The 25762-nt window shown below is 47.0% G+C and overlaps 1 protein-coding gene and 1 long non-coding RNA gene across 4 annotated transcripts; one reads left to right on the top strand and one right to left on the bottom strand.

Moving 5' to 3' along the window:
* Window positions 1–1589: 1589 nt before the first annotated feature.
* Window positions 1590–25762, bottom strand: clcn5b (chloride channel, voltage-sensitive 5b). Of its 3 annotated transcripts, none has more exons than XM_034569012.1 (17): window positions 25407–25762; window positions 24803–24960; window positions 16144–16310; window positions 15807–15906; window positions 15462–15649; window positions 14981–15103; window positions 14032–14238; window positions 13255–13335; window positions 12573–12807; window positions 12287–12462; window positions 11989–12123; window positions 10093–10279; window positions 7925–8067; window positions 7105–7254; window positions 6806–6911; window positions 6357–6573; window positions 1590–1796 (listed from the first exon to the last, which is right to left on the bottom strand). In XM_034569012.1, the coding sequence occupies exons 2-17, from the start codon at window positions 24939–24941 to the stop codon at window positions 1706–1708; spliced, it is 2445 nt and encodes an 814-aa protein (XP_034424903.1). In that variant the 5' UTR covers window positions 24942–24960; window positions 25407–25762; the 3' UTR covers window positions 1590–1705. The 3 variants fall into 3 exon arrangements, with proteins under 3 accessions (XP_034424903.1, XP_034424902.1, XP_034424904.1); XM_034569011.1 differs by having other exon boundaries at window positions 24803–24962; window positions 25411–25762; XM_034569013.1 differs by lacking the exons at window positions 24803–24960; window positions 25407–25762 and adding an exon at window positions 18647–18818.
* LOC117751959 lies at window positions 5907–20486 on the top strand. Its single transcript, XR_004611950.1, has 3 exons — window positions 5907–6306; window positions 14607–14616; window positions 20474–20486. It is a non-coding gene; the product is annotated as an uncharacterized LOC117751959 (long non-coding RNA).

Raw genomic sequence — 25762 nt, 5'->3', positions numbered from 1 at the left:
ACCACCGCCGCCGCCAAGCAACAACTGAATCCATACGCAAAACCCCCCACACACTCATGAGGTCGCTCGTCTTCTTCGTCCTCGTCGCTCCAGATTCCTTCTCACAGAGATTATGTGGCCGGAAAAACGAGCCGCGACTCGCCGGCGGAGACGCTGAGTCAACGAGGGCCGCGTGACACCTTCACCCCCCCCCCCGAAGGTTTCTGACTTGAGAACACAGAAACAGCCTGAGGTCAGTGAAGTGGCCCCTCGACGTGGACACTGACCTCCTGGATGTGAGAGCTCCAACTTACCATCGTATTCTTTTACAGTTGCTCATCTTGTTTCTAGATAATGTTAAACTTTAAATATCTTCTGTCCTAAACCCCAAAATACCTTTAAATCCTTCAGAGCAGCTTGAAACGCTCGTTAGATAAATGTACAGACACTGTGTCGTGGTGAGGAGGAGGAGGAGGAGGAGGAGGAGAGGATTCAGGGCATAACCAAGAAAGAAAGTCATAATATTACAAGAAGATTATTTTAGGAATAATGTTCTGACCTCACAATCATAAAGTTGCTTTTATTTTCCCTTTAAGTGGCGTTGAAACCAGCGTTTATCGCCAATATTCAGCAGGAAACTTTTAAAAATAAAGAGAATTCTTCTTTTGTTTGTTCTCTACATGAAAACCACTCAGACACGGAGCTCAGCAGAATAATAAGCTGCAGTTGCCAAAAATGTGTAGGCACTAAAGTTTCATTCACACGATGAGGACCCGAGACAACACGACAAAACACTCCAGTTCAAGTTAGTGAAATAATTTAGTAGAACAAACAATTTTTACATTTACATAATTTACCGATCGGAGAGAGTCTCGTGTGACAAGACGACGCTGCATAGTCACAAATCTCAAAAAATAATCAGACAACACGTCGGTGGAGGGTTCCCAGGCTTTCGTTGTGGAGTGTATGTGTGTGTGTGTGTGTGTGTGTGTGTGTGTGTGTGTGTGTGTGTGTGTGTGTGTGTGTGTGTGTGTGCATCAGATCCTCTTCTCACACTCCTGCATCCTTCACCCTGAGGCTGCAGGAGGAGGAGGAGGAGGAGGAGGGAGGTGACTGAGCATCCATCAGCCCGGCTCAGAGTGCTCTGTCCAGGCTCGCTGTGACGGCCGGAGGGCAGGCACGGAGCTCCCCAAACTCCTCTTTATCTCCCCCCCCCCTCCTCCTCCTCCTTCAACAGGATTATCCACCTCCTTTAAAAGTCTCTCTCTTTTCTCGGTGGAAGAGAAACAAGTCGGCAAACGAGCGACGGGAGAACAGAAAAAAGCCCAAAAGAAGCAGATGTGAAATATTCCATTGACTTGTTTCTCAAGCGTTTCTGTCCCACTTCCTTCTGGGGGGTCGAACACGAACCTGGGACCAGCAGCGTCCGAGTGGATGAGTCATTGTTTCTGCCGAGCGCCGTTCGGTTTCCAGTGGTCGCGCTCGGGAAGCCAAAAAACAAAACCAGCCTCCAACTTACTAAAAAGAAAAAGAAATCCATTGTTCGACAGTCACCTGTGCACATGGAGCTCGACTCACTTGGCTTTGTCTTTAACAGCTTTTTAAAAAAAAAAGTTGAACAGATAAAGGTGCGTTTCGAGTAAGAGCTGGTGTCGTCTCCCCCCCCCCCTCCCCCCTGGTCTACAGAGGATGGATGGAGGGATGAGGAGGAGGAGGAGGAGGAGGTTCAGTTGAAGAGGATGGAGTCCGGGTCTCTGTTGGCGATCTGTGCCATGTGTTTCAGGATGTCCTTCTTGGTGATGATTCCCAGCAGCCTCCTTCACAGAACACACAGGGAGAGAGAGGGAGTAACGTTAGGCAGAAGCAGATTACTTCACATCATAGCTGGTTCGCTGCGTCACTGGAAAAGTCAGAGGAAGAGACAGAAAGCAGAATCGCAAACATCAAGGCCGAGCTCTGGCAGGAGGAGGAGGAGGAGGAGGAGCTGGCTCGAAGCGGGAGATCAGGGGGAACACGAAAACATGGGAGAGCAACACGCGAAGGCCGAGATCACACGAGAGACAATTACTGCTGACACCTCAGTGCCAGCCACGCTCAGCCTCACCGACGGGACGCTCCGGAGCCAGAGCGGAAAAGTATGTGAATTAGCATAAAGTCCGGTCGGATTCCAACGGGAGACGGGAGGTGACAACGGGTTTGGTGACGTGCGGCGGATCGATTTCTCAACACGACCTTCTGCTCCAATTCAAAACAGCGCCGGCAGGAACCAGTCCGGAGAGTAAATGTGTTAAAGACAGTGTTTCTATTTTAACAAGCGGGATAAACACGAAACATTTAACCCTTAAATTATCATCATCAACACTTCAGTGGCTAAAGCTCCTTTATTTCAACAAAAAGTTTCTTAAGTTTGAAAGAACTGGTTAGTTACAGTAACTTCTGTGTGAGAAAAGTGGATTAAAAACCAGTTTCCAGCTGATTTGGCCTCTTTAAAATATTAAAGTACAAAGATTCACGGCCTCAGTCAGTTCCCTTCAGGCCGAGAACCACAGACAAGGTGAAGGAAGTATTGAAAGACAGACGACGCCATCGCCGTCTGTTCTTGAGATTCTCATGAACCTCGTTCATCCCCTCACGAGTGTCTGAATCCCATAAGGCAGAGGGAACTCAACACAAGGAAAAACAAACGCTCTCGGCTGGAGAGGATGTTTTTATGATGTGTGTCATCGTTTTTTCTGAGGAAGGTTCTTTCAACAGCGCAGCAAAATGAATCGTGACTCATATCTCAGGAGGAATAAAAGTAGCTGATGGGCTTTTCAACTGGGATTCTGCAGGATTCAACAAGTGGAAGAGTTTTAAACATCATCACGGATGAAAGATATGAAGAGTAATCAGAATCACTTACAGTTTGTAGTTCTGTGTTTTATCTACATTTCTGTATATGTACGACCAACATCAGCAAAAACAATGCTTATGTCTGTATGGTTGAGAAATAACGACAAAACTTACAAACTATGCCGCCGCCGAAACAAAAAACTAATTTTAAAGGGCAACGAAATGAACATTGACCTAATTAAGAACCACCTAAACACATGTAAAACCTATGGTGCTCGTTTCTGGGGGAATCCGAGACTTAAACTTCCTGCGTTAAACTCCCACAACAGACAACAACATGTCAGTGAGTCGAGCTCTAACCGAAGACGAGACAGTCTGGGAAAATACCTTCTATTCCCCCCCCCGTGCGTGTTGGAATGAGCAGGATCCACCCGACATGTCGACCGCAGGGATCAGAAGCTGCACTTCACGTAGCCTAGAGCTCTTCTTCCTTTAGTGTGTGTCAAACTATCTCCATCTCAGGCGCTGAGTGATTGATGAAGCTTCACGTGAATATAAAACACACAGACATATTCCTCCTCTAATCCCAGCTCTACTCTCCGTTTACCCTCTGTCCCATAAAAATGATGTGATTCCTTTTCTCCCCCCCCCCCCCCAATTTTAATATCACACATGGATCCACTCGGGGGGGGGGGGGGATTGCAGCCTCTCTGTTGTTCGGCGGACGAGCAGCAGCGCATCTGAGGCAAATGTGTGCGAGCCGTGCAGAAGTCATTGCGCCTGTCAACAGCCTCTCAGCAGCCATGTGCGCCGTCAGAGGGGCCCATGGGCAAGGCAGCGGGTGACCCCTTGAATTGTTTATGTGTTCTGGTGGAGCGCGGCCACTAAATGCCCCGAAAGACGTAAACATGAGGAGCTGAACTGACGAGCAGCTGCCTCTGGTTGTTTCCCTCCCGCTTCCAAGATTTGGTTTAAATTAGTGCCGCAATAATCCAAGAAGTCCACCTAAAGGCCCCACACACAGACACACACACACACACACAGACACACACAGACACACACACATTTTTGAGTGCCTACTCATGACATAACTTATTAATGAAATCTTTCCGACCAACCCTAAACCCTCAAACTTGTTTATTTCTACATTTCTACATTTGATAGTTATATATTTAAAGATTTATTCGTTTTTGTATCTATACATTTATCTATTTATTTATAACACACACAATCACACTAGACAAAAAGCTGAAGTGTTCAGTTTTTGAGCAGATCTTTTGCTCTCGTTCCTGAACTTGCGAGACAAAACCCAAGTTCGACCGAAAACCCAGAACTCAAACCGAGTTGCTGCCAATGTTCCTGCAGAGAAATCAATACGGTTTATTTATCTGAGGGAGAGAAAGTGACGGAGAGAGAAACCACAAGTTGTATCATGTGCGAGCGGCTTCGAGCCAACGGTGGTAACTCACACCGTTTCTGTGCAGTCGCGAAAATATACTTGTCAAATCCCTGAGAGCTGTGTTTGAAAAATGTCAAACCTCCATATAAACAACTGTAGTCTTTGTGTGTGTCTGTGTGTGTGTCTGTGTGCAAAACATGGACATGTAACATAACACTGATTAAGTTTATTCTCACTGGGTTTTATCTTTTCTTCTGGTTTGTCTGAATTTAATTCTCCAGAGTAACATTGTTCTTTTTGTCAGTACAGTCACATCATCATCATCATCATCATCATCACAAAGACTCACATGGAGTCTGACAGACAACTGGACTGTGTGTGTGTGTGTGTGTGTGTGTGTGTGTGTGTGTGTGTGTGTGTGTGCGTGTGCGTGTGTGTGTGTGCGTGTGTGCGTGTCTGTGAGAGATATGTTGGTCTGGAAGAGGTTTTTAAAAGATAATGACACTTTCAGAGATCGTTCTGGTAAATAGAGGTTACGCCCTGTTTTCATTAAAAGCAGCAGTTTTATTGTTCGCAGCTCCTCCCCGGTCATCTCTCAACAATTTGCGGTGTTTCTCTCAATTAAGCCCCAAAAACTCTTGGAAAAAGAAAGAAAATTCATCAGCAGCAACTTTGATAGGTAATTTAAAATGTGTTTTTTGGTATGTTCCGGGCAGCGGTGAGCTTTGTGCTCGTCGGGGGATGTAGCAACACAACTCAGAACAGTTGTAACTGTTGTGTTCCGATGCCAAACACACGCCCCAATATTTTTTGCACAATAAATTCAAAATGTGGGATTTCCTCTTTTTAAAAAGTCTCGGCCTAATAAAGGCGTCTCCCACATTTCATTTATCCGCGGCCAAGCTAAAGCAGGGGGCTTTGATTTGTTTGAACTGCGCCAAGGGGCTTATGTTTTCATCAGGAGCAGCAGCAGCATGACTGAACAGCCACAGGAAGGATTTCCATGAGATTGTGTGGAAAGGTGGTGCACAACGCAAAGAGCGACACAAAACATGTCGGAGAAGATCTGGATAAACCGGTGGATTCAGGATCTGTTTTTACTCTCCAGCACGACGAGAGAGGGCGGAGGCCTCGGCGTGGATGTGCCCTCCCCGAGTGACCTTCTAGTTTAAACTGCAGGGGGCGTAATCGAGCCATTTTGTCACTTCCATGTGCAAGAGACATTAAATGTATAATATCTTTGAGAATGGAGAAGTATCGTGAGATTTCAAGCTGGTTCAAGTTCCCCAAAATGCTTCAAAAGATGGAAAATGTAATTATGGGTATGAAGCTGGATGTGCCCATGAGCCACTGAACCCGTCTGTCTCGAGAAATACCATTTCTCCAACACCCCCCCCCCCCCCATATAAATACTCTCAGGGACGGCAGGGCAGAGAGAGAATTTATGGTCAGGACACACACTCGTCCTCTGCTAAGTTTCCCAAGCAGTCACTCCATCATGCTGTGGGGGGGGGGGGGGGACGTTCCGACACCAGAATGAACGAGGTGCTCTTTAATCTCGTGTTTCTCAAGTGTCACGGGAAACAGCTGCCAAACACCAAAACCAGCCGAGCTGCTGCGTCTGTAACGTCTGTGATGTCTCCATCAGGTCAACGTGGATGTTTTCCGTTACGAAGACAAAACCCCGAACGCCATGACGTCAACACAGATTAACCCCGGCGCTGAGCAGATCCCCCGTCTGAAGGGGTCTCAGCACAGTTCAGATTAATGGGTTCAGTGGCAGCGCGGAGAAGTTTCTGTTCCCCTCCCTCCATTAACCGTGTGAGTCCTCCTCCCTAACTCCTGAGCCTCCTCCCTTTTCTCCCCTCTAATGCATGAGCTGACAGCGGAGTGACCCGAGTGTCTCTCCTCCACATCCACCCTTCACTCCTTCCTTTCTCAAGCCTCGCCTCCTGACGTTATCTCACTTTAATGTCTGCAGGAGTGGGAGTGGGAGCAGTTTATACGTCGCCCGTCTTTCCTCACATCTATTCATCTTGTCTGTCTTTTCTCTAGTTTGTCCTTAACGATGTGTGAAAGCAAATATTATACATATTGTAGACGGTCAAAGATTGCGTTGTATATAAATGTGGATTTTCCTTCTCACCCGTTATGCGTGACTAGACATTGGCGTAGCCCCAACTTCCTGAAGATGTCCACGGTGATGTCCATGGGCGTGTGGTCAGTAACCGTGAAGGGGCTCAGGTCCATGATCCCTCGGAGGCGGAGAGGAGGCGGGCCGTCGTCGGCCTGGGAAGGAGCGTGCTCGGTGAAAACCACGTGGGAGGCGCTGACGACACCTTCCTGCCGCTTCCGGGCGTTGTCTGAAAAGAGGAGGTGCGTGATGTTTGTTGTTCAGGGTCAGAGACGTGGGAAAAACTGGGATGTTCTACGAATAAAAATCGATTCACTCTATTTTTATGGTTTCATGGTTTTATGGTTTTCAGGTTCTTCCCCAGTGGCTTCACTTACCAGAATCTAACTCCAGTTTTACATACAGTGTGTGATCGTGCTATTTGAATTTGACCTTAAGATGATGTTCTGCAAAGTTCTGACCTATTGATATGAGCAGGTCTCTCCTCAGCACAAACCCCACGAGCCTCTGGGACTCCTGGGACACGACCACGGGGAACCCGCTGTAGTGCGTGCTCTCCACCAGCGTCTGCACACACACACACAGACACACACACACACACACACACACGTGTTACATGCTGAATAAAACATACAGAGCTTGAACACTACAAGAGAATAAAGCTAAAGCGGACTTGCAGCTCTCACTTTGTACGTTTTTGTAAGAACAGTTATAGTTTATATCTACTTTACTGAGTGACTGTGACATTATGAGCCCGTACCTCCACCTCCCCCACAGTCATGCCCTCCTGCGTGAGCATGGCCAGCGCCGGGTCCGACCTCCTGGGCCTCATCACGTCCACAGCAAGGCTGCTGTGGTCGAACTCCTCTTTGGCCTCCAGGAAGGGGTAACCGTTCAGCCGGATGTGAGCCTGCAGAGCGAAGACGAGTACATGTAAGCATCTCCTCCCACGACAATAGATGAAAACTAGAATTATTAAAATCAGGCAATGCGTTACAATAAAAGTACGTTTTAAGCTTTGATTTAAAAAGGAAGCTACAGACTCTTCTTTCCTTCAGCAGGTCGAGGACAAAAACTTTATAATAGCGAGAATTTCCCTTTGTAAGTGTGGTGCATATCGTGCAACTTGCTACGACCAGAGCAGAGGGAGCAGCTAGATATAAAAACACACAATTAACTGACGAAGACGTTGTTGGACGAATCGAAGACGAGGAAAAGAGACAGAAAAGAGTGAATATCAGACCGGCTGTTAGTCAAAGAGAACTTAAAAGCTGCTGAATTCAGTATCTGCTGAAGGGAGAACCCGACTGTAGTCGAGAGCATTTCTTGGATTGTGTTGCTGTAAATCTAAACGCACATCCCAGTGCTCTCACACGAGCGTATATTCTTTAAGCTGGAGAGGAACCAGTGGGAACGGTATGTAACGTATGCTCTCCAGTGGTAGTTTGCCAAAAAAGACATCAAATCAAATAGAACTTACACAAACAAAAAAAAACAAAAAAAAGGGAGGAATTTGTGTTGCTTCACTTTTTATTCCGCAGTGAATACGCATCGTGATTTATCTCCTCCAACCGCCTCACCTCGTAGATTCCCTCTCTTCCGAAAGCATCTGCCACCCATTTGCTGGTCATGGTTGCGGCCATGAGGGGGACGATGTACTCCAGCCCGCCTGTCAGCTCGAACATGATGACTACCAGCGACACCGTCATGCGAGTCACGCCACCTGCAGGGAAACAGACGAGAGACGACTCAGAACATGACTCAAACCAGGGGTGTCATCTGTCTGAAAGGAGTCAAAACGAGGAAGTGTGAGAGGAACACACGAGTCGGGTTAAATATCTTTAACAGCCCGGCTGTGATCGGGCTCCGTGTGGCTGCGGGGGGGGGCACAGGACGGGCACCGCGGAGGTGATGACAGGAAGTACGTGCTGGTGCATCCTCTTTAGTTCTTTATGTGAAAAGTTTGCGTCTCTGCATTTTCCCTCAGTTTTAGGTTACGTCCGAGGTTTCACTCTGAATCCATTTATAATAATCTTGCATGTTTGTGGGCAGAAACCAAAGCTCCACTTTCAACTCGATGCTCTTGATGTTCTCTCCGGTGACCCCCCCCACCCCTCCTCCTCCTTCTTCTAAACAGCCGGAGTTAAGACAACTGGGGGCAAAAGTTTCACTGTAAGTGAAAGACATCAATTTCGGAGGCGATGAAAACAAAGTCCCTTTTGTTCAGAGCTCCGTGTTTTTAAAAAGCATAAAGTTAGGTGGTTATGTTTTGTCACAATTGTTGCCTGATGTACAACACACGAGACATTCACACGTCTTTAGGAAAGAGAATTAAGATTAAGGGAGTTCTGTTTTCACCCCTGTTCGTTTCTTTGTCTGTTTTTCTGCAGGATTACGCAAAATCGACAGAACGGATTCCCATGAAAGTCGGTGGAGGGATGGGACACCGTGTCATTAAACGCGTGAGTGATTTCCTGATTAACGTAAGATTCACATTGTCTCTCTATTATTTGTGGAGATATCTTGGAAAAGGTTTTGTTTTCTGACCATATTTTCTGTTGATCTTGATGTTGACCCTTGACAGTTCGACTCCAAGAGTGAATCACCATGAGATAAAGTCCAGAGTAATATTCCCACCAAGCTTGGTGAAAATCCACCCATGTGTTGTTGAGTTATTTTGCACACGCACACACACACACACACACACACACACACACACACACACACACACACACACACACACACACACACACACACACACACACACACACACACACACACACACACACACACACACGGGGTAAGAACAACACGCTGCTTCCAGCTTTGCCGACGCTCATGGTCGTAAAACTGTCGCGGCATTGAACGCAATTACTGGAGCCTGAGACAAACCAGAACATAGTCATAAAAACATGAAATGCTTATGACCAAATATAAAACTTTCACACACACATAACAACTGTTCAATAATAAATAGAAAAACAAGTCCCCCCCCCCCCCCCCGAGGGTTTTCCATCAGCCCCACAAACCAGCTATTCAAATACTATGTATAAATACCATTTATACACAAAAATCCATCTTTGTATTTGAGCAGTTATGGACACAAATGGCCTCTGGGTAATTACTGCAGCGCCTTTTTAAAAAAGAACTTGTGAGAAATATAATAATCTTTTAAAAGATTTCCTCATGATAGGAACTTCTTACTCATGCGTTTTATTCAAAACATGAGCGACTCTGTCTTAGAACAAGAAACAATAGAGCAGGTCAGAGAAGGAAATCTAGCTTTAGAAAATATTTGGAATGTGTTGATTTGCTTTGGACACAAATCAGAATCTTCTCATATCACTGACAGACGAGAGGGATTTGTAAGAGGAGGATATTTTCGCAGTGGTCGATCCACGTGTTGCTAAACTATCAAAATTAAAGTCTCCGTTCGGGGGTTTGTCTGCAGAAGCTCCTGGAACAGACCACCTCCATCTGCTCGCTGGGCATCCAGAGACATTCCTACATCAGGAGGAACATGCCTTTTAATCCCTGTGGCATGTTCCCAGTCGTACATGCTGAGAACACCAGCACGGAGAGGCGTGCTCAAAACATCCTGATCTGATGCCCGAACAGCCGCCTGCTTCCTTTCATCTGCTCCCGAGCTCCTCGCTCCCCTGAGGCCGAACGCTTCCACGGAGGGACTTTTAGGAAAAATCAAAGTTTGAACGGATGTCACACGTCAGTTACCACACGCACGCCTCACCTAGACACGCAGCGGCTCCGACCATGGCGTAGAGCCCCGGTGTGATGCAGTCCGCCCCCGGCGAGCACCACCCTTTGAAGATGAACCAGTCGTGGTTGTAATAAGCCAACTGCTCCATGCCGACACCCAGAAGTCTGCCGGCGATGGCGCCGACTGCCATGCTGGGTATGAAGAGACCGGAGGGAACCTGGACGGACACAGAGGAAGGAGAGGAGAAACGTTTTATACGTTAAAGAAGAAATAAAAGGATGAAGACTGATCGCGTCACAAGGCTCCAACGGGTGGATCTGTCCCGGTTCAACCTATCCCAGGATTCAATGCACTTTGATGACAGAAACTTTATTAAAAATGGCGCCGTCAAGTAACAAGACGTCCAGTGCTTGATTATTTCATCCTCACCAAATTTAAATGAATTCCCTCAAGGCGTTCTTGATATATCGTGTCCACGAGAACGGGACGGACGCACAAGCCACAAACAAAACGCCTCCTGTCTTTCTTTTTATAGAAAACTGGATTTCAGTTTTCAAGTTCAAAGGGTAGGGGTTTATTTTTAGCCATTAGTTGGAGCTCTGACTCAACTCGTCGTGTCTGAAGGCCACTGTGCTGCACTCTGATTACTGGCAGTAAAGCCAACTGATCCTGAGGAAGGTCACAGTCGGACAAATAAAGCAGAGACGAGTGTGTGTGTGTGTGTGTGGAAGTTATTAAATCCCACATGTACTCTCCGTCTTTGAAGATTGAACTCTCGATAACTCTCTGTGAGGACCGTCCACAGTCTGGCTGCTGCGCTGTGGCCTCACGCCGGAGCTGCACATCCTCCATCAGAGCAGCGTTAACGGTGCTTTTCCCACGAACCCCTGGTGTTTCTCGTCATGCTTGAGGGCTGATTCACCAATTACAGAGACGCAGACGTCCACTTTATTGTCCACGTCCAGGGATGTTTGGATGTACGGCGTGTTCTCCAGGAAGCAAAATTAAAAACAACGTCCGTGTGCATTTTCAGCCAAGTGTTGCGCACTGTGACTCAGTTTAAAGCCTCTGTAATAAAGTGATTATCGCTTTGTCGAGAGAACAATCTGCTTTAATCGGCATGCAAAGCCCACGGAGGGTTTTTTCCTAACAACTTGATCCCCCAGTAAGCCACATGACAGTGAGTCATGTTGCTGTGAATCAGTGTATAAAACGCAAAAAGCGGTTTCAGAGTTCCAATTACACGACATCTGGCAGAACGGGCGAGTTCAGTGAATGAAAAGTAGGACACTGGTTGGGAGTCTGGTTCCAGACATGTTTGACGCAGCTGGTTGTGTTGCAACTCGCACACTGTGCTACATAGTGTTCACATGCCTGCAGAAAGACGAGAGTTCAAAGTGGAGTGATGACACTTGAACAGGCCGTCCAACTCCGGAGAGCAGATAACGGAGGTTGTAACGACAGCGACGGAGCAGAGGAGCATCGTGGGCGCGCGCACACACACACACACACACACACACACACACACACACACACACACACACACACACACACACACACACACACACACACACACACACACACACACACACACACACACACACGGAAATGTTCGGAAAACTGAAAGAGGACATTTTTCGTCAGGCATCAGGCCTAATCCTCAAAACCCCTCGAATGTTGTTATGTTCCAAGTTGACACGCCACCTCTTTTTCATCCTGAGATATTTGTGTTCTTCCAGTTCTGCGTTCATCACATAAAGGTGAATTCAACAGATGTTTTCTGGACATTTCATAAGGGGGCTAGCAGGAAAGGTTGAGGAGAACGTCAGGAGAAACTGATTCGGACATTTGCCGTCTCGCTGGGCGTTCTGTGAAATCTGGAAAATGTCCGGAGATCGTGAATGTCTTTAGTGCGTCTCCACCCACCTTCATGCCGAAGGTGATAACGGTGATTATCATCTTGAATATCAAGGCCAAGGCCAGCTGCCACAGAGCCGTGTAGAGGCCTTCTCCTGCAGGCCGGTCCGCCAGGCTGTTACCTGCACCTGTTGAGTTGGCTGGCTGCAAGAGACGGAAAAACAGAGCGATGATAGAATCAGACAAACGAGGAAACAAAAAGGAACGGAGGACAGGGAGAGAGGAAGAAAGACGAAGAGACAAACAACTAAACGATCTGACATTAGATTGTTTAATGTTTAACCTCCTCTGTCAGTGATCAGCTGACCTGTTTGTATCCACACAGCTGAGAGGAGTCGAGCAGCGAGCAGTCGTTGAACAGCTCGGAGATGAGCTCAGCTCCGCTCATCCTGGTGTAGCTGTTGGGGAACGCGATCAGGGCGGTCACCGCGGTGACCACCAGCACCTCCGTGACGGGGTAGTGGCCCAGACGAGTGGTTTTACCTGAGGGGAGAGACGCAGTCTGATTTATAGGTGAATCCGGAGTCGGAGAGAAAGACAAAAGGATCTGACGTCAATAAAAGCAGCCGTTTGAAGTCTGCACCGTAACTCACGTCTCCTGCACCAGGCAATGTTGGCCCTGATGAAGAACGCCCCCCAGAGGCCTCCGAAGATCCCCAGCAAGATAAAAGGGCCCAGCTCCAGCAGGTGCCACGGGGCGTGGAACTCCACATAAAACAGCACCAGGCGGCTGTTTCCAAACGGGTTGATGGAGCGGAGAGTGAAGGCGGCGACCAGAGCGGCGAAGAAGGAACGCCACAGGGTCTTCAGGGGGAAGTAATAACTCACCTGGGAGAGAGAGACAGACGAGGACAGAGGGAATACATCATGTTAGATCTCTTAGAACTGAGAAAACTTAATTAGACGATATGAACGTCGACAAACGATCAATCATAACCATCAATCTTGATATTTACAAAGCTGCCAGGACGCGTCTATTTCCCAATAACCGTCTAGGATTCATTTAGTCATGGGTCATTATGTGTGGGGGGGAGGGGGGGGGGGTTAACATTTGACAATAAGGAAAAGCAATTAAATATCAATTCAGATTTGTTTTGATATCTGGTTGTGATCAAATATCTGCCGAAGAAAATGTGAAATCAATTTCATGAGAGTTTTTAGGTGGGAGGTCACAGGAGATGTGATCAGATGGTGGAGATGCAGACCAGGGATACCAGACAAAATGGCTTAATACCAGTAACGCAGCCGGATATTAACTGATAAACAACTACTCACTTCCTCCAGGCTGAAGAGGACTCCTCCAATGGGAGCCCCGAACGCCACAGACACGCCCACGGCCGCCGCCGCCGATAGAACCTGCGTGCGAGAACAGAAACATCTGAATTGACTTCGACTGAGACATTTTGAACAGATGAACCTCTGATAGGATTCTGACAGGAGTTAATCTGTCAAACGCCAAAAAACCATTTGATTCTCATCAGCCGAGGATTTGTGTTACCACGCGATTGATCGCAAAGAACCGTGACTTGCTTTTTCATTTTGTCGCAGCGGGAGTCGCTGTTCGTTCGTGTGGTTTTGAACAAACACAATGAGAAGCAGCGTGTTCTCTCTACCGCTGTATTGATATTTAGTCTTTCTCCTGAATAAGTCAGAGCAGATGAGTCCAATCAAACTAAGACATTTTCCACTGAGCTGGTGATAAAGGCTGAATTTTAACACGGCAATAACCGACTGAATATTTTCATAACCGACTGTTCCACCGAGGTGGTTGTTCACCCGTCCGTTTGTGTTTCTTGTATGTTCGTCTGCAGGATTACACAAAAACTACTGAGTGGATTTCCACAAAGCTTCGTGGAAGGATGGAAGTTTTAATAAAATTGGTTCCAGAGTTTGTGCGTAATCCTGCTTAAAGTAAAACTAACGGCAACGAAAACATAACCTCTTTGCAGAATCTGCTCCGCTGAGACGCCCAGGACTATGAAACTGAATCCCCCGACCAGCAATAACATCCGGCGTTATTTATCACCTCCCCCGACCCGCCTCGGAGCCTACCTCTCGCCGCTTGGCCTCGTTCTTGCGGTATTTGGTGAACAGGTGACACAGTATGTTAGCGCAGCAGCAGGCTACGTGCACCAGGGGGCCTTCCTTCCCCAGACTGAGCCCCGAGGAGACGGCCAGGACCAGGGTGATGGTCTTGATGATGAGGGTCCACTTCCCCAGGTAGCCGCGGATGATGAAGCCACTCAGGATGGTTTTTATCTGCGAGAGAAAGAGTGAAAGTGTTTGTGTGTGCGCGGATTAGTTTGTGTGTGTAGACAGGATCAGGATGTGTTTGCACTCATGTGTCAGTTTAAGCTTTGGAGCGATCGGTTTAGATACGAGCGTGAAAAACCGAGAGTACGAAAGCGTAAATATTGATGGAAGTGAAGGAAAGAAAGTGGAGTTTGTGTTCTGAATGTTTTTCTTTTAAATAAGCCGTTAATCTCGTGTGCATGAGCCGGCTGACCAGTGTCTGACCTCACGGCGAGGAGCCGTCAGCAGAACGCGATTCAAATTCCAGGAGAATTAAACCAGGTCTTCATTTGAAAGCAATTATAGAGAGGGAAGTGTTTGTGTTTGCAGGACAGAGCTGTGTTTGTGTGCTTTGTCTCTCTCTATAAAATGAAATGATTGAATAAGTTTGGATATGCTTGAGCTCGGTTCGATTTTCAGAAGGTAAATCTTCAGCTTTTACTTTCCTCAGAAAGAGAGGAAAGAACAAAAGAGAGCAGAGAGTCGTTAATAAATCAATGTACAGGGACTACTGATCCTGTTCATCATCCTGTTGGACAAATCTTATCCATGAACAAACAAACTTCCAAACTACAGCAAACAACGTGAGACGTGAGGAATGAAACAAGAGAATGGAGGGAGGAGGAGGAGGAGGAGGAGGAGGAAGAAGAGATGATGAAGCAATAATAGGCAAGTTATTCACACGATTCCATTTTGTGTAAAGCCTCACCTCAGGTATTCCTGAGCCACATGCGTACGGAGCGAAGGCCCTGACCAGAGCGACGGCCAGGAAGGCGAAGAGCAGAGCCCAGAAGATGTACATCGAATAGTTGACGATGTAAGCAAACGCACCCTGCAGGCGACACAGGAAACATAAAGTTACAAATCACAAAACATCCACTTGTTGATTTGCATCCTCACACAGACCTGGTGGTTATTTTGTGTCATGACAGAGAACAACCAGCAGAAGGCACCAAAGCACCATTTATACTATTCTGAGTGTTATGACTGTACTGTACGTGCATGTGACTCTGACTGTGAGGATTTATGAATGAGAGACTGTGGATGAAATATGTGACAGTTTAGAATAATAATATAATAATTCAGAAACCTGGATGAAAGAAGAGGACTGAAATCTGAGTCTGTGTAATTTGGTGCATCTTGATTTTAATGTGTGTGTTTGATTCTAGTTGTTCTTCATTATCTCTGACCTCTGACGTCCCCGCTATGAGCTCAGCCCAGCTCTTCCACTGTGGACATTGGTCCCTCTCATGGAACGTCATCTCGTTGTACGTCCAGCAGCAGTGCTCGTGGTTAAACCAGAAGCCATTGAGACACACGCCTTCTTTCAGGTCCGTCAGCCAGTGGGCCGCGATGTCGATGCCGCCGGCGAGGGCGCCTGGAGAGGACAGAGGAAAAGGGACGAGTTCAGCTTGTGGTGGTTTTGAGTCTTTCCACCGTCTCTGTGGTCGAAGGTGTGATGACGTGTGCTGAACAGACATCTACATCCAGGTCATCTTTGTGTGTCTGTGTGTGTGTGTCTGTGTGTGTTCTACCTGACATGAGTCCCACCAGCAGCATGAGCAGCCACCCAGAGAAGGCATCTATGACGCTGAGCAGCAGAGCCAAAGTCGACTGCCGGCTCTTATTGGTGATCTGCACGGAAACAGAGATGAAGGTGATCATCACAATTATGTTGCTTTGTTTCACATCCTGTTTTTAAATTATAACAACTGACACAACTCACTATGTTTCTATTTCCCAGGTGCATTATGGGACCACACTATCAGGCAAAAATAACAGCTCTGCTTTAACAGAGGCTGTCTCATGTTTGACTAGAATTCCTTAAAGATGTAATAATAGTGAGGTTAATATAATAGATCTCGTCCGGACCTCTCGGTGTCTGTCGCGGTCCTTGCTCTTCTCTCTGACCCAGTCGATGGTGTTGAAGTCTTCGTAGGTGCCCAGTCCGGGCAGCGGGTCGTCCAGCGGGTCCACCAGTCTACTGGGACCGTTCCCGTTCATACCGGCGGCTCTGCTGCTGCTGTACTCCTCATAATCTGCAGCGGGAGAGAGAGAGAAGCACGTTTTACATGCACATCAAACACCTGCCTTGTTTAGTGCAGGAGTAAACATTGTACAGATATATTGGCAGATTTATATAGTTGTACTTCTGGTTTCATCAAAAACACAGAATTCGATGCCAAGCCACGGACCCGTTTTTAATTTAACATCAACAAAGTCAATCAGACAAGATGTCGATAACTTTCCTGGGATGGATTTGTCAAAGTACGTGTTGTATAAATGATTAAAACCAAACAAGAACTAAGACGATACTGTAGAGAAATCCACTAACGACCTGGAGTTCAATCAGATTTACGTCTTAATAGCATTTCACACTTTAAACGTTCTCTTGTATCCGGGCTTGAGGAGCTTTTCTCCACTAATGGATCTGTCAGCAGCAGAAGAAATGTGGACGCCCTCTTCTCTCGGATTGTAAAAACTGACTCGTGCACAAGGAGACTCACACACACAAGCCTGGAGAAAGTGCAGCCAGCAGCGATCCCACTATTGCTGCCTGCTGCTACAAAGGAACAACAGAAGATGTGTATTGTAATCTCTGTAATATTAATTGTTCCCTCACAATAGTGTATCGATGAGAGCTTACAGGCGAGGACACAGAAATCTACGAGACTGACTTCAGCTGCTTTCTCTCAACAGGAGCTGGAGGACGTGGCAGAAACTGAGCTGCAGTCGGCAACAATTACCAGACTGCAGCAGCCAATCAGAACCCAGCGTGGACAGAAACAGGAAGCGAGGACGGACAACAGATCTGAGACGTTTGGAAACAATCGTCTGAGCTGAAGAAACAACGCGTTTTCATGTGAGCACTAATGGAAGAAATAACAGAAACTGACAGAGATGTAAACCAAGATGTTGGACTTCTCATATGTGAGAATGATATATTGGCTGAAACAGCAATGGTACAAATAAAGCTCAATATAAACAATCTACAACATCAACTGTACATTTTACTTATTCTCTGTGTGATCATAGACAAGCACAAAGTAGATTTTCACTCTTTCTAGTTATTTCTCTAAATTAGTAGAAGGCAGGAAAGGTTAAGAGTTGGAGTTTATACTTTCATACACTAAACAATATCATATATTCATAGTAGAGTTCGTAAAATGTATATTAGAGTAAGTAAAAGTACTATTCCTCATAAATGAACTACAAAAACATATGAATGGAAAAATGAATACCCAGAATCCTCCCATTACAACCTCCACTGGAGCAGTTGAGGGTTTAAGTGCCTTGCTCACAGGCTCTTGAAGTTACAAAACGCAGGTTACGCAACACCTCGGCGTCTAGGAGCTGTCGGTGATGAAACATGTCGATGAACACAAATAAAGTCTTATCAAGAAGAGGGAACGGGAGAGTATTCGAGGAAACATGACATCGAACACCGATTGGGCAAGAGAGAGCGAGAGGGAGAGAAATGTGTCCTTTACTTGTCTCACTCCATTCATGTCTTCTCGCTCCTCATCAGAACAAGAGCTTTGCAGTACTTGATGTTTAAAAGGTTTTATTCCCGGAGTGGACTGAACCTTCAACCTCCCCGCCCCCCCGTTACCTCTTTGGGATGGATTTTCCCTTTAACTTGTCCATGACAGCCAAAACAAAGAAGCAGGGATTTGTCTATCTTATCTCATTTTCAAAAAGGTTTGAGGTTGCAAAGTCACGGACATTTAAATAAATAAACTAAACTACTTTTGTGATGCAGACTGAAGAGTTAAAAATAAATGGAAAACTGGAACAAAAGGCATTGACAACAAAAAGATAACCAGAGTGCAGGGTTGTGGGTCTGACCTCAGCTCCGAGGACACAACAGCGTCTGTGACCCCCAACATGCATGAAAGGGGAAATACACCGACACAGACACACACACAGAGATAAGAGTGTTTGGTATTCATCAGGAATCTGATGCTGTTGACCTGTGTGTCAAATACAGCGACTAAAACAGCTGTACACACACACACACACACACAGACACACACACACACACACACACAGTCTGTTTCCCTCATGCAAGCTGCCGCACAGAAACATTAACCACATGACTCACTGCCTGATGAGTCGTAAATGGCTTTAATGATTAAACTCCACTGTGTTAAAGTTACAAAACACAACAAAGCACATTCGGCTATAAAACTTAACACAATTTAAAACCCAACGTGAAATCAGACAGACACACAGGTAGCTGCAGTAGAGGTGTTGAGGAATGACAATTATCTTGTTCATCAAGTATAACCTGTGCCGTCAGTGTGACAACACATGGAAACTGCTTCTCTCCTGAGCCCCTTTAGAACGAACTGCTTCTCTCAACTAAACTCACCCCTTTCCACCAGCTCCTCCTCGTCCAGCTGCTTGGTCCAGAACTCCCACACCATCTCTCCCTCCTGGAGCCACACTCAGTGTCCAGCGTCAGTGACAACAACTCAAACCAGGAATCCCTTGCCTCCTCTGAACTCCTTAAGGAAGTGGACTCCAGCTGAGCTCCCCCTCAGTGGCCACCAGGCTCTGATAATGACTAATGATTGGCTGAGCTGTCCGGGAAGTGAATGCTGACTTGCTGAGCTGGTGGGAACTGTTTTCAATAGGCTGAGCGTGTGTGTGTGTGAGCTTTTCCCTGATTGGCTGTGGCGGCTTGCTGCGTAAAAAATTGGGTCACATGTTTATCGTGTCTTTGACCTCTTAAATCCCACGGGATCTCTACAGTCGTTAAGGAGAGACGGTGATAAACAGGGTTTCGTAACAGGGTCAGGTTCAGAGGCAGCTTTCTTTCTATTCACTTCATTCTGGGAATAAAAAACTTTTAAATATCAAATACAGCAAAGCTCTCATCCGAGGCCCAGTAGTCCACTGAGGAAACCACATTCAAATTCAGTAGATCCAGATTTTTATTTGACACACACTCATAACTATCAGTCCCCTAAACCTGTTTGATATTTTTCAAGATCAAGACACATGAAATATTCTCAGAGAAAACGGTGAAAATGTAAAAGAAAATCCTGCCGTGTTAAAGGTTCAGTGTGTAAGATTTAGTGACATCTAGTGGTGAAGTTGCAGGTTGCAGGTGAACACCCCTCACCTCACCCTCTCCCTCTGAACATGAACTAGAACCTGTGGCAGCTTCAGTTGTCATAGAAAACTCAAAAAGGTTTAGTTTGTCCAGTCTGAGCTTCTGTAAAAAAAACATGGCGGCCTCCGTAGAGAGGACCCGCTCCTGATGTAAATATAAAGTATTTTAATTGAGTCAGTTCTAGGGTAAAAAAAACAATAACTTAGATGAAACACACTAATTATTATTTTATATTTCTGCCAATAGATCCCTTTCACCTTAATCTTACACACTGGCCCTTTAAAGAAAGTGTTTGTCCAGATCTGCGTCAGAATTGAACGAGTTGTTTCTTGTCCCATCGCTCAGTGGTTTCTTTGCGTAGTCCTGCTGACGAACAGACCGGCCGAGTCGTCTGTTATCGTCGGTCGTCTCTGACGTCAGAGCGTGACCTCAGACGTCTCCCATTATCTTACATGAGCGAGATCTTACAGAAAGCTCTGGTAAATGGAGACGTACGTCAGCAAGTGAACCAGAGAGATGAAGTGAAAGGGGCTCTAACCTCCTGCTCTTTAATAACAGTCTGGATATTTGAGAGCGTCTGAATGAAGAAGCCTGACATGTTGGAGTAGATACGGTTAAACCACAGTCAAAGTCTTTTCCCAGTGGTGACCGCCCACACTGAAAGGTTTGGACTGGGATCCTACTTTCTAGGAGGTGGAACTCTAACTGACAGGAAGTGAAGCAATCTGTGGTCGTTTGGAGGCAGATGATAAGAAAAACTAATCCAAAGCGATTAGAATAAAACGCAGCCTTGCAGTTAGAGATGTTACAGGACGCCAGAAGTAACCTGGTGAAGCTGTAAAGTCGAGGTGAACACACACGAAACCCCGTGGACAACTGAAACCGGCCAAACAGAAACAATCCCAGCTCGATTTCACTGAGCAAACCGATCCAGGGTTAACTCCTCGAGTGAAAAGGGCAAGAGGCAGCGAGGAGTCCCCGATGCAACGCTGCTCGTTTCCAGCAAGAGGCGTCGCGCTGAGCTCAGCACCAAGTCTGTGTGAGTCTGTGTGAGTCTGTGTGTGTGGGTGTGTGTGTGAGTGTTATTCCTGAGAGGCAGAACAGAAGATAATCTTTAATTTTCTCACACACATGCTTGATTCTTTACAGAAAACTCGACACACACCGTTTGTCATGTGACAACGGAGCCAAAACCTACACGGATTGTTATCTATGGCAGAAGGATTTCCACAAACATGCGTAAAAACACCGACACACACACACACCCACCCACACACACACACACCGCCACACACCCACACCCACACAGTCTCCAGCGAGGGTTTGAACTTTAAACTCCCGAGCGCTGGTTGCCATGGGAGTTGGCCACTCACCTGACCCCCCGTGACACCGGCCGACCACAAACGAGCTTTTCTGGACGACGTTAACATTCATCCTGACTTTTGCACGGCTGGAGATTCTCAATCATATTTACTGGGTCAGAGGAAATTGAATAAAGACAATGTGCGTCCCTGCGGTTCATTCTGTTAACGTTTGGTGTACGCTAGATAAACGTTTTCCACATGGCGGAGAAAAGAAGCTTTGAATATCCTATGATGCAACTGTTGCGCTGGAAAAACCACAGAGGACGACTTCCGTAGAAACCTGGCTCGGACGCTTCTCAGGAAATCAGCCGCTGGTGTTTTGATGGAACTGAACAGCCTGAACTACTGTGTGTGAAGAACTGTACAGTGATTCATCGCTGGTAATGTTTCCACTTGATATCTTCACCTTGACACTAATGCTAACTTATGTGTGCGAGCGCTTTGGGTGACCGTGATTATGACCACAGCGCTGCCACGTGCCTGTCTGAGTTGAATCATAACTCTTAAAATACGAGGTTTACCTCCGACTCTGCGGTCGTGCTGTCAGCTCCCAGCTGTGTGGACGTGAAGAAGAAGGAAGACGACGAGTTCAGCAAATCCCCTTCAATCCTCCCCTGGATGAACGGGGAGTTTTTACAACTACAGAGGCAAAGCCGTGACCGATTGGCAGCTGCTGTGGAATTTGCAGCTTTCAAAAATGTCCCTGGTCGACCTTTACGTGACCCAACATCTTGCCATCACACCTGTCAGCCTCTCCCCGTGAGGATTCCTTCAGCGCTAAGCGTTCACTTGTCTCTTTTCTGTTTTCCTCACCTTCCCCTCTCTGCTGTCCGACTTCAGCCGACTCTGAGAGTAAAGGTTGTGATGTACAAATAACACACACACACACACACACCGACTCACAGTGACTCATTCCCTGTCAATCATTACAACCTGTTGTTTGGGGCGTTGGGATAATGCAAATATTAAATTCCTGGAAGTAAAAAAAACAACGCGAGCAAAAGAAGAAATAAAAATTGCCTCATAAACCATAAAAACAAAGAAAGAGCTAGTTACTTATTAAACGGACGTCAGTTTAGAGACGTTACTTTGAACAGAGCGTTCCTCGCTTCACGTTTCTCTTCCTTCGTTTTATGCTCCGTCATCTCGGAGGGGAATTCCCTCTCTGGACATATTTTCCAGTTTTCTTCCTGGTGTGTTTTTTTGTCCACCTCACAGCTGGACGAGCTCCAGTTTCTTCTATAGACACATTCCTCCTCCTGTTTGTGATTTTGCGGAGCCCTGAGGGACTCGGGCCGGTTGTTAAAGGCTTTTGCAATTATTTCAAAACAGATTTTCTCCATGATACGAGAAGCCGAAACAAGATATGATTGTTTGTTTCAATACCCAGGCTTCGGCCCATTCTCCCTGTGTCTGCAGTTGAATGATGGGGAGTCAAGTGGAGTCGACAGTCACACTTCTACATTTGGAACCGGCCATTTGCTCGGCCTGTTGTGTTACTAGTTCTATAAAAATGGACGTAGAGGGAAATGAAAGTACCTATTCATGTAACTTGTTCCTGTGCTGCAACATCAACACCTCAAAAACAACCAGTGGGATAAGAATCAGACGTCAGGGGCGAGCAGCAACAAGCGGACTTTGTTTAGAGAGCAAAGGATTTCATGGGAAAGGTGGTTTTTCCTTTTTAGAACAGAAAGGAATGAAATGATCATTTCCATCTCCTCACTAAAGGAGCACGAGTGGTTGTTGTTAAGCTTTAAGAAGAGTTTTTTCCAGTTCATCTGTGTATTTAGAGGGTGACTGCCTTGCTCAGGAACACCGTCATCGCTCACGTGTGTTTAACAGAGGGATCACAGTGGGTTGATATTAATCCCAAGACACACACAACTCTCCTGTGTAAACACTGGAGGCTAACGAGTCCCCGAGCAACAGGTTACACGAGGCTAAACGATTACGGCTGCGCTAAGAAAAGCTCTTGAGACGACCGGCTTGGCAACAGGGTCAAGTGTGAGCTAATGAGCGGCGAGAGAACAACACTCGCCTCAAGAGTGGTGGGGGGGGGAGTGTGAGCTTAAATACTAAAGAGGCAGGAAATAAAATGCAAGTTGATTATAATCTGCTGTCGTCCCAAATGTTTAACGATCAACGCTCCAACGAAAAACCTCCTCATTTTCCCAGACACACACTTCTATCATCGGCGCGAGGCCCCGGAGCAAGGCACCACTGACGGAAACAGAAACCTTGCAACTCCACTTCTGCTGATTCTAGAGTTTCTGCTTGAAAAGTAACCGCTGCCGTCTCGCTCTCCAGGTTGACTTTTCTTCCACAAGCCACTGTGTAATTTTTTTAAAACACACGGTGGAAGGATTGAATACAAAGCAGCGTTTGTTCTCTGTGGAGAAAGCTGACACAGTGAGAACTCAACCCAGCAGCTACGTCGAGGAGAAAATCTCGTCTCCAGACTTCCTTCCTGTCGGCTCCTTCTTATCTCGGAGTTTTTAACTCTGCGAGGAGGAGATGACGCTGCTGTGAGGTCAGAATGACATCAGCAGTAACCGGGCAGCTGATCTCACCGGCTGACAATGCTTCTCTCCGGGGAACATAAAGCATTGATGCTTGTTGCTTTATATAGTTTTTATAGTTCTGCCAAGTTAAAAAAGTCGAAATATCCCCTGATATCCCGTCTGCAGAGATACTCAGGAAGAGTCAGGAGGCCACAAACGGAAGAGGAGGCGTTTGCATCTTTACAAAAACCAGATCGTCCCGGTGAGAAGACGCTGGTCCAGGTATCGTCTTGTTGAGCCGAGGGAAGAAAACCCCTCAAAATAACTTCAGAATAACTTGTTGGTTTGATATTTCCATGCTCTGGACACGTTTCCGTTATATCCTGTGTGAAAGTACATTTTACCGTTTGCTCTTGTTCCCTCTTACGCACTTTGTGAGTTTCAGTTCCCTGAAGTACCTGCTCTTCTTCAATCCTGTCAAATAAACATAATGCTACAAACGGACCGTTCTACACGTGCCAGAGGTTAACAGGGTTTTTATCGGCACCAGTGACTCAGCACTTACTTTGCTGCAGAGCTGCAGGGTTTTCAAACAAAAAGATAAAAGACAAACTCTTCTATCAGGCCAAGAATGCAAATGATCAAAGGCTTTTATCTCTGGAGTTTACACAGTGATATACATGCAGGTCTCTATTTACTACGTGTCTCTGTTAGAGTTCTGCTCCATAAGATACCTGACCAACAATAACTCATTCAGATATTAAAGTCCTCTCTGGGCACTGCGGGTTGTTTTTATTGCCGAGTCATCTTTGGCATGACGTGATGACATCATTAGTAACCGGGAAGAAACACTGGGTACAAATGTCACCGATGAGAAGACGTCACAGAGCTGCGACACACAAACACTCCTGAGACCATAACTCACTTTAATGTCTGTTTTTATGTTCGGATGTGACGTCGTATGAAAATACAGCGAAACTGGGGGGGAGGGGGGGGGGGGGAAGAGAGAGAGAGAGAGAGAGAGAGAGAGAGAGAGCACGTAGTTACTTATTACTCAGACCTGTGACCATGACTGACTCGAAGCATGTGACTCTCACAGCGACTGATTACAGATTTATCTCGTATCTTCTCAAGACGCTGTCACATGTCTCTTTAACGCTGCATTATGGTGCCATAAAAAAATAAACTGCTTCTAGATCCAAGATACACAACCAATGCTCTGACACCTCTTTGAATATCTCACAGTGAAACAGTCAACCATCTACCAGCCACAGACCACTTCCCCCCCACAGAGGACTGTTTCCTCCAGGTCTGTGGCTCTTGCTTCAGACTGAACTCAGCTTCTTGCACAATCTTGTCAAAGTCCTCACATTTATGATCATGTGGTGCTGATGAGATGGTGAGACGACTAGTTTGTTGTTTCTCAGACCGATAATAAAGTTTATCTACTCGTTAACATGTTACCGCTGACGCCTGGGACCTGGAGAAGTTCTGTAGAAGTTCTGTAGAAGTTCTGTAGAAGTTCTGGGAGGTGTTGTTACCTGAGCTGAGAGGAGGCACGTCCTCGGTGCTGGAGAAGTCCAGCGTGGCTCCTGCTATGTCCACCATCTCATCGTCGTCATCGTCACTGGGGCGATGAAGGCTGTCGAGGCTCCCGGTGCAGTATCCAGGGTTCTCCATGGCTCCGGGTCCCGAGTGCATCTACAACATGGAGGAAGAGACGAGGTGTTACTGAGGCCAACCCGAGCTGCAGGAGGAGACACAGCTCGAGCACGAGCGGGACCGGAACACAGCGTAAACACATCCACCTCCTTGCGGGGTTTCAGAGAGGGAGATCCGGGGAGGGGGGGGAGGTGAGGCAGCCGCCCCGGGGGAGGAGCTGCTCCTGGCAACCCGGTGCATCTGTGGCCGCCCCGCGACAAAAACGTCTCCGGTTACCGGGGGAAGTTTTCACTTCTCCCCAGAACTCCAGACACGAACGAAACACCGCGGCGCGGGTCGTTAGCTTAGCATTAGCCGCTAGCCGCTACTTAGTTGGGACGAGCTGTCAAACGCAGCGTCGGAGCTCGTTCGGTCGTGAAGCTGCTTCAATGGACGTGTTGGTTCGTTAGTGAAGCGGCTGGACGCGGGTTTCACAGCCGGACATTACCTGTGGAGCGGCGCGGGGACACGGATCCGCCCGGGGTGGGGGGGGGGAAGTCTTGTGACTCGGATTGGCTCCGTCGGCTCCTCCCGGGGCAGCTTGTGTCACTGTGGCCGGGGGGAAGTTATCGCTCCGCGGCGGCAGCAGCAGCTCCGACCCCCTGCCTCATCCTCCGGGCCCGGGACCACGCCGGGGGTTCGAGCCTCGCTGGTGGGTCTGGACCTGCTGGGTGAAGACGGGCTCCGGTGTCACCTGCGCTGGAGACGGTCCGACATGTTCACTGGAGTTCAGCCGCAGCTCCGCGCAGACGCAACCGTCAAGCTAGCGGCAGGCTACGGTCAGCAGCCACTTCCGCTTC

This window comes from Hippoglossus hippoglossus, chromosome 18 (assembly GCF_009819705.1).
Source record: "Hippoglossus hippoglossus isolate fHipHip1 chromosome 18, fHipHip1.pri, whole genome shotgun sequence".
Taxonomy (NCBI): Eukaryota; Metazoa; Chordata; class Actinopteri; order Pleuronectiformes; family Pleuronectidae; genus Hippoglossus; species Hippoglossus hippoglossus.
The sequence above is the reverse complement of the archived record's forward strand: the minus strand, read 5'-3'. Positions and strand labels throughout refer to the sequence as shown.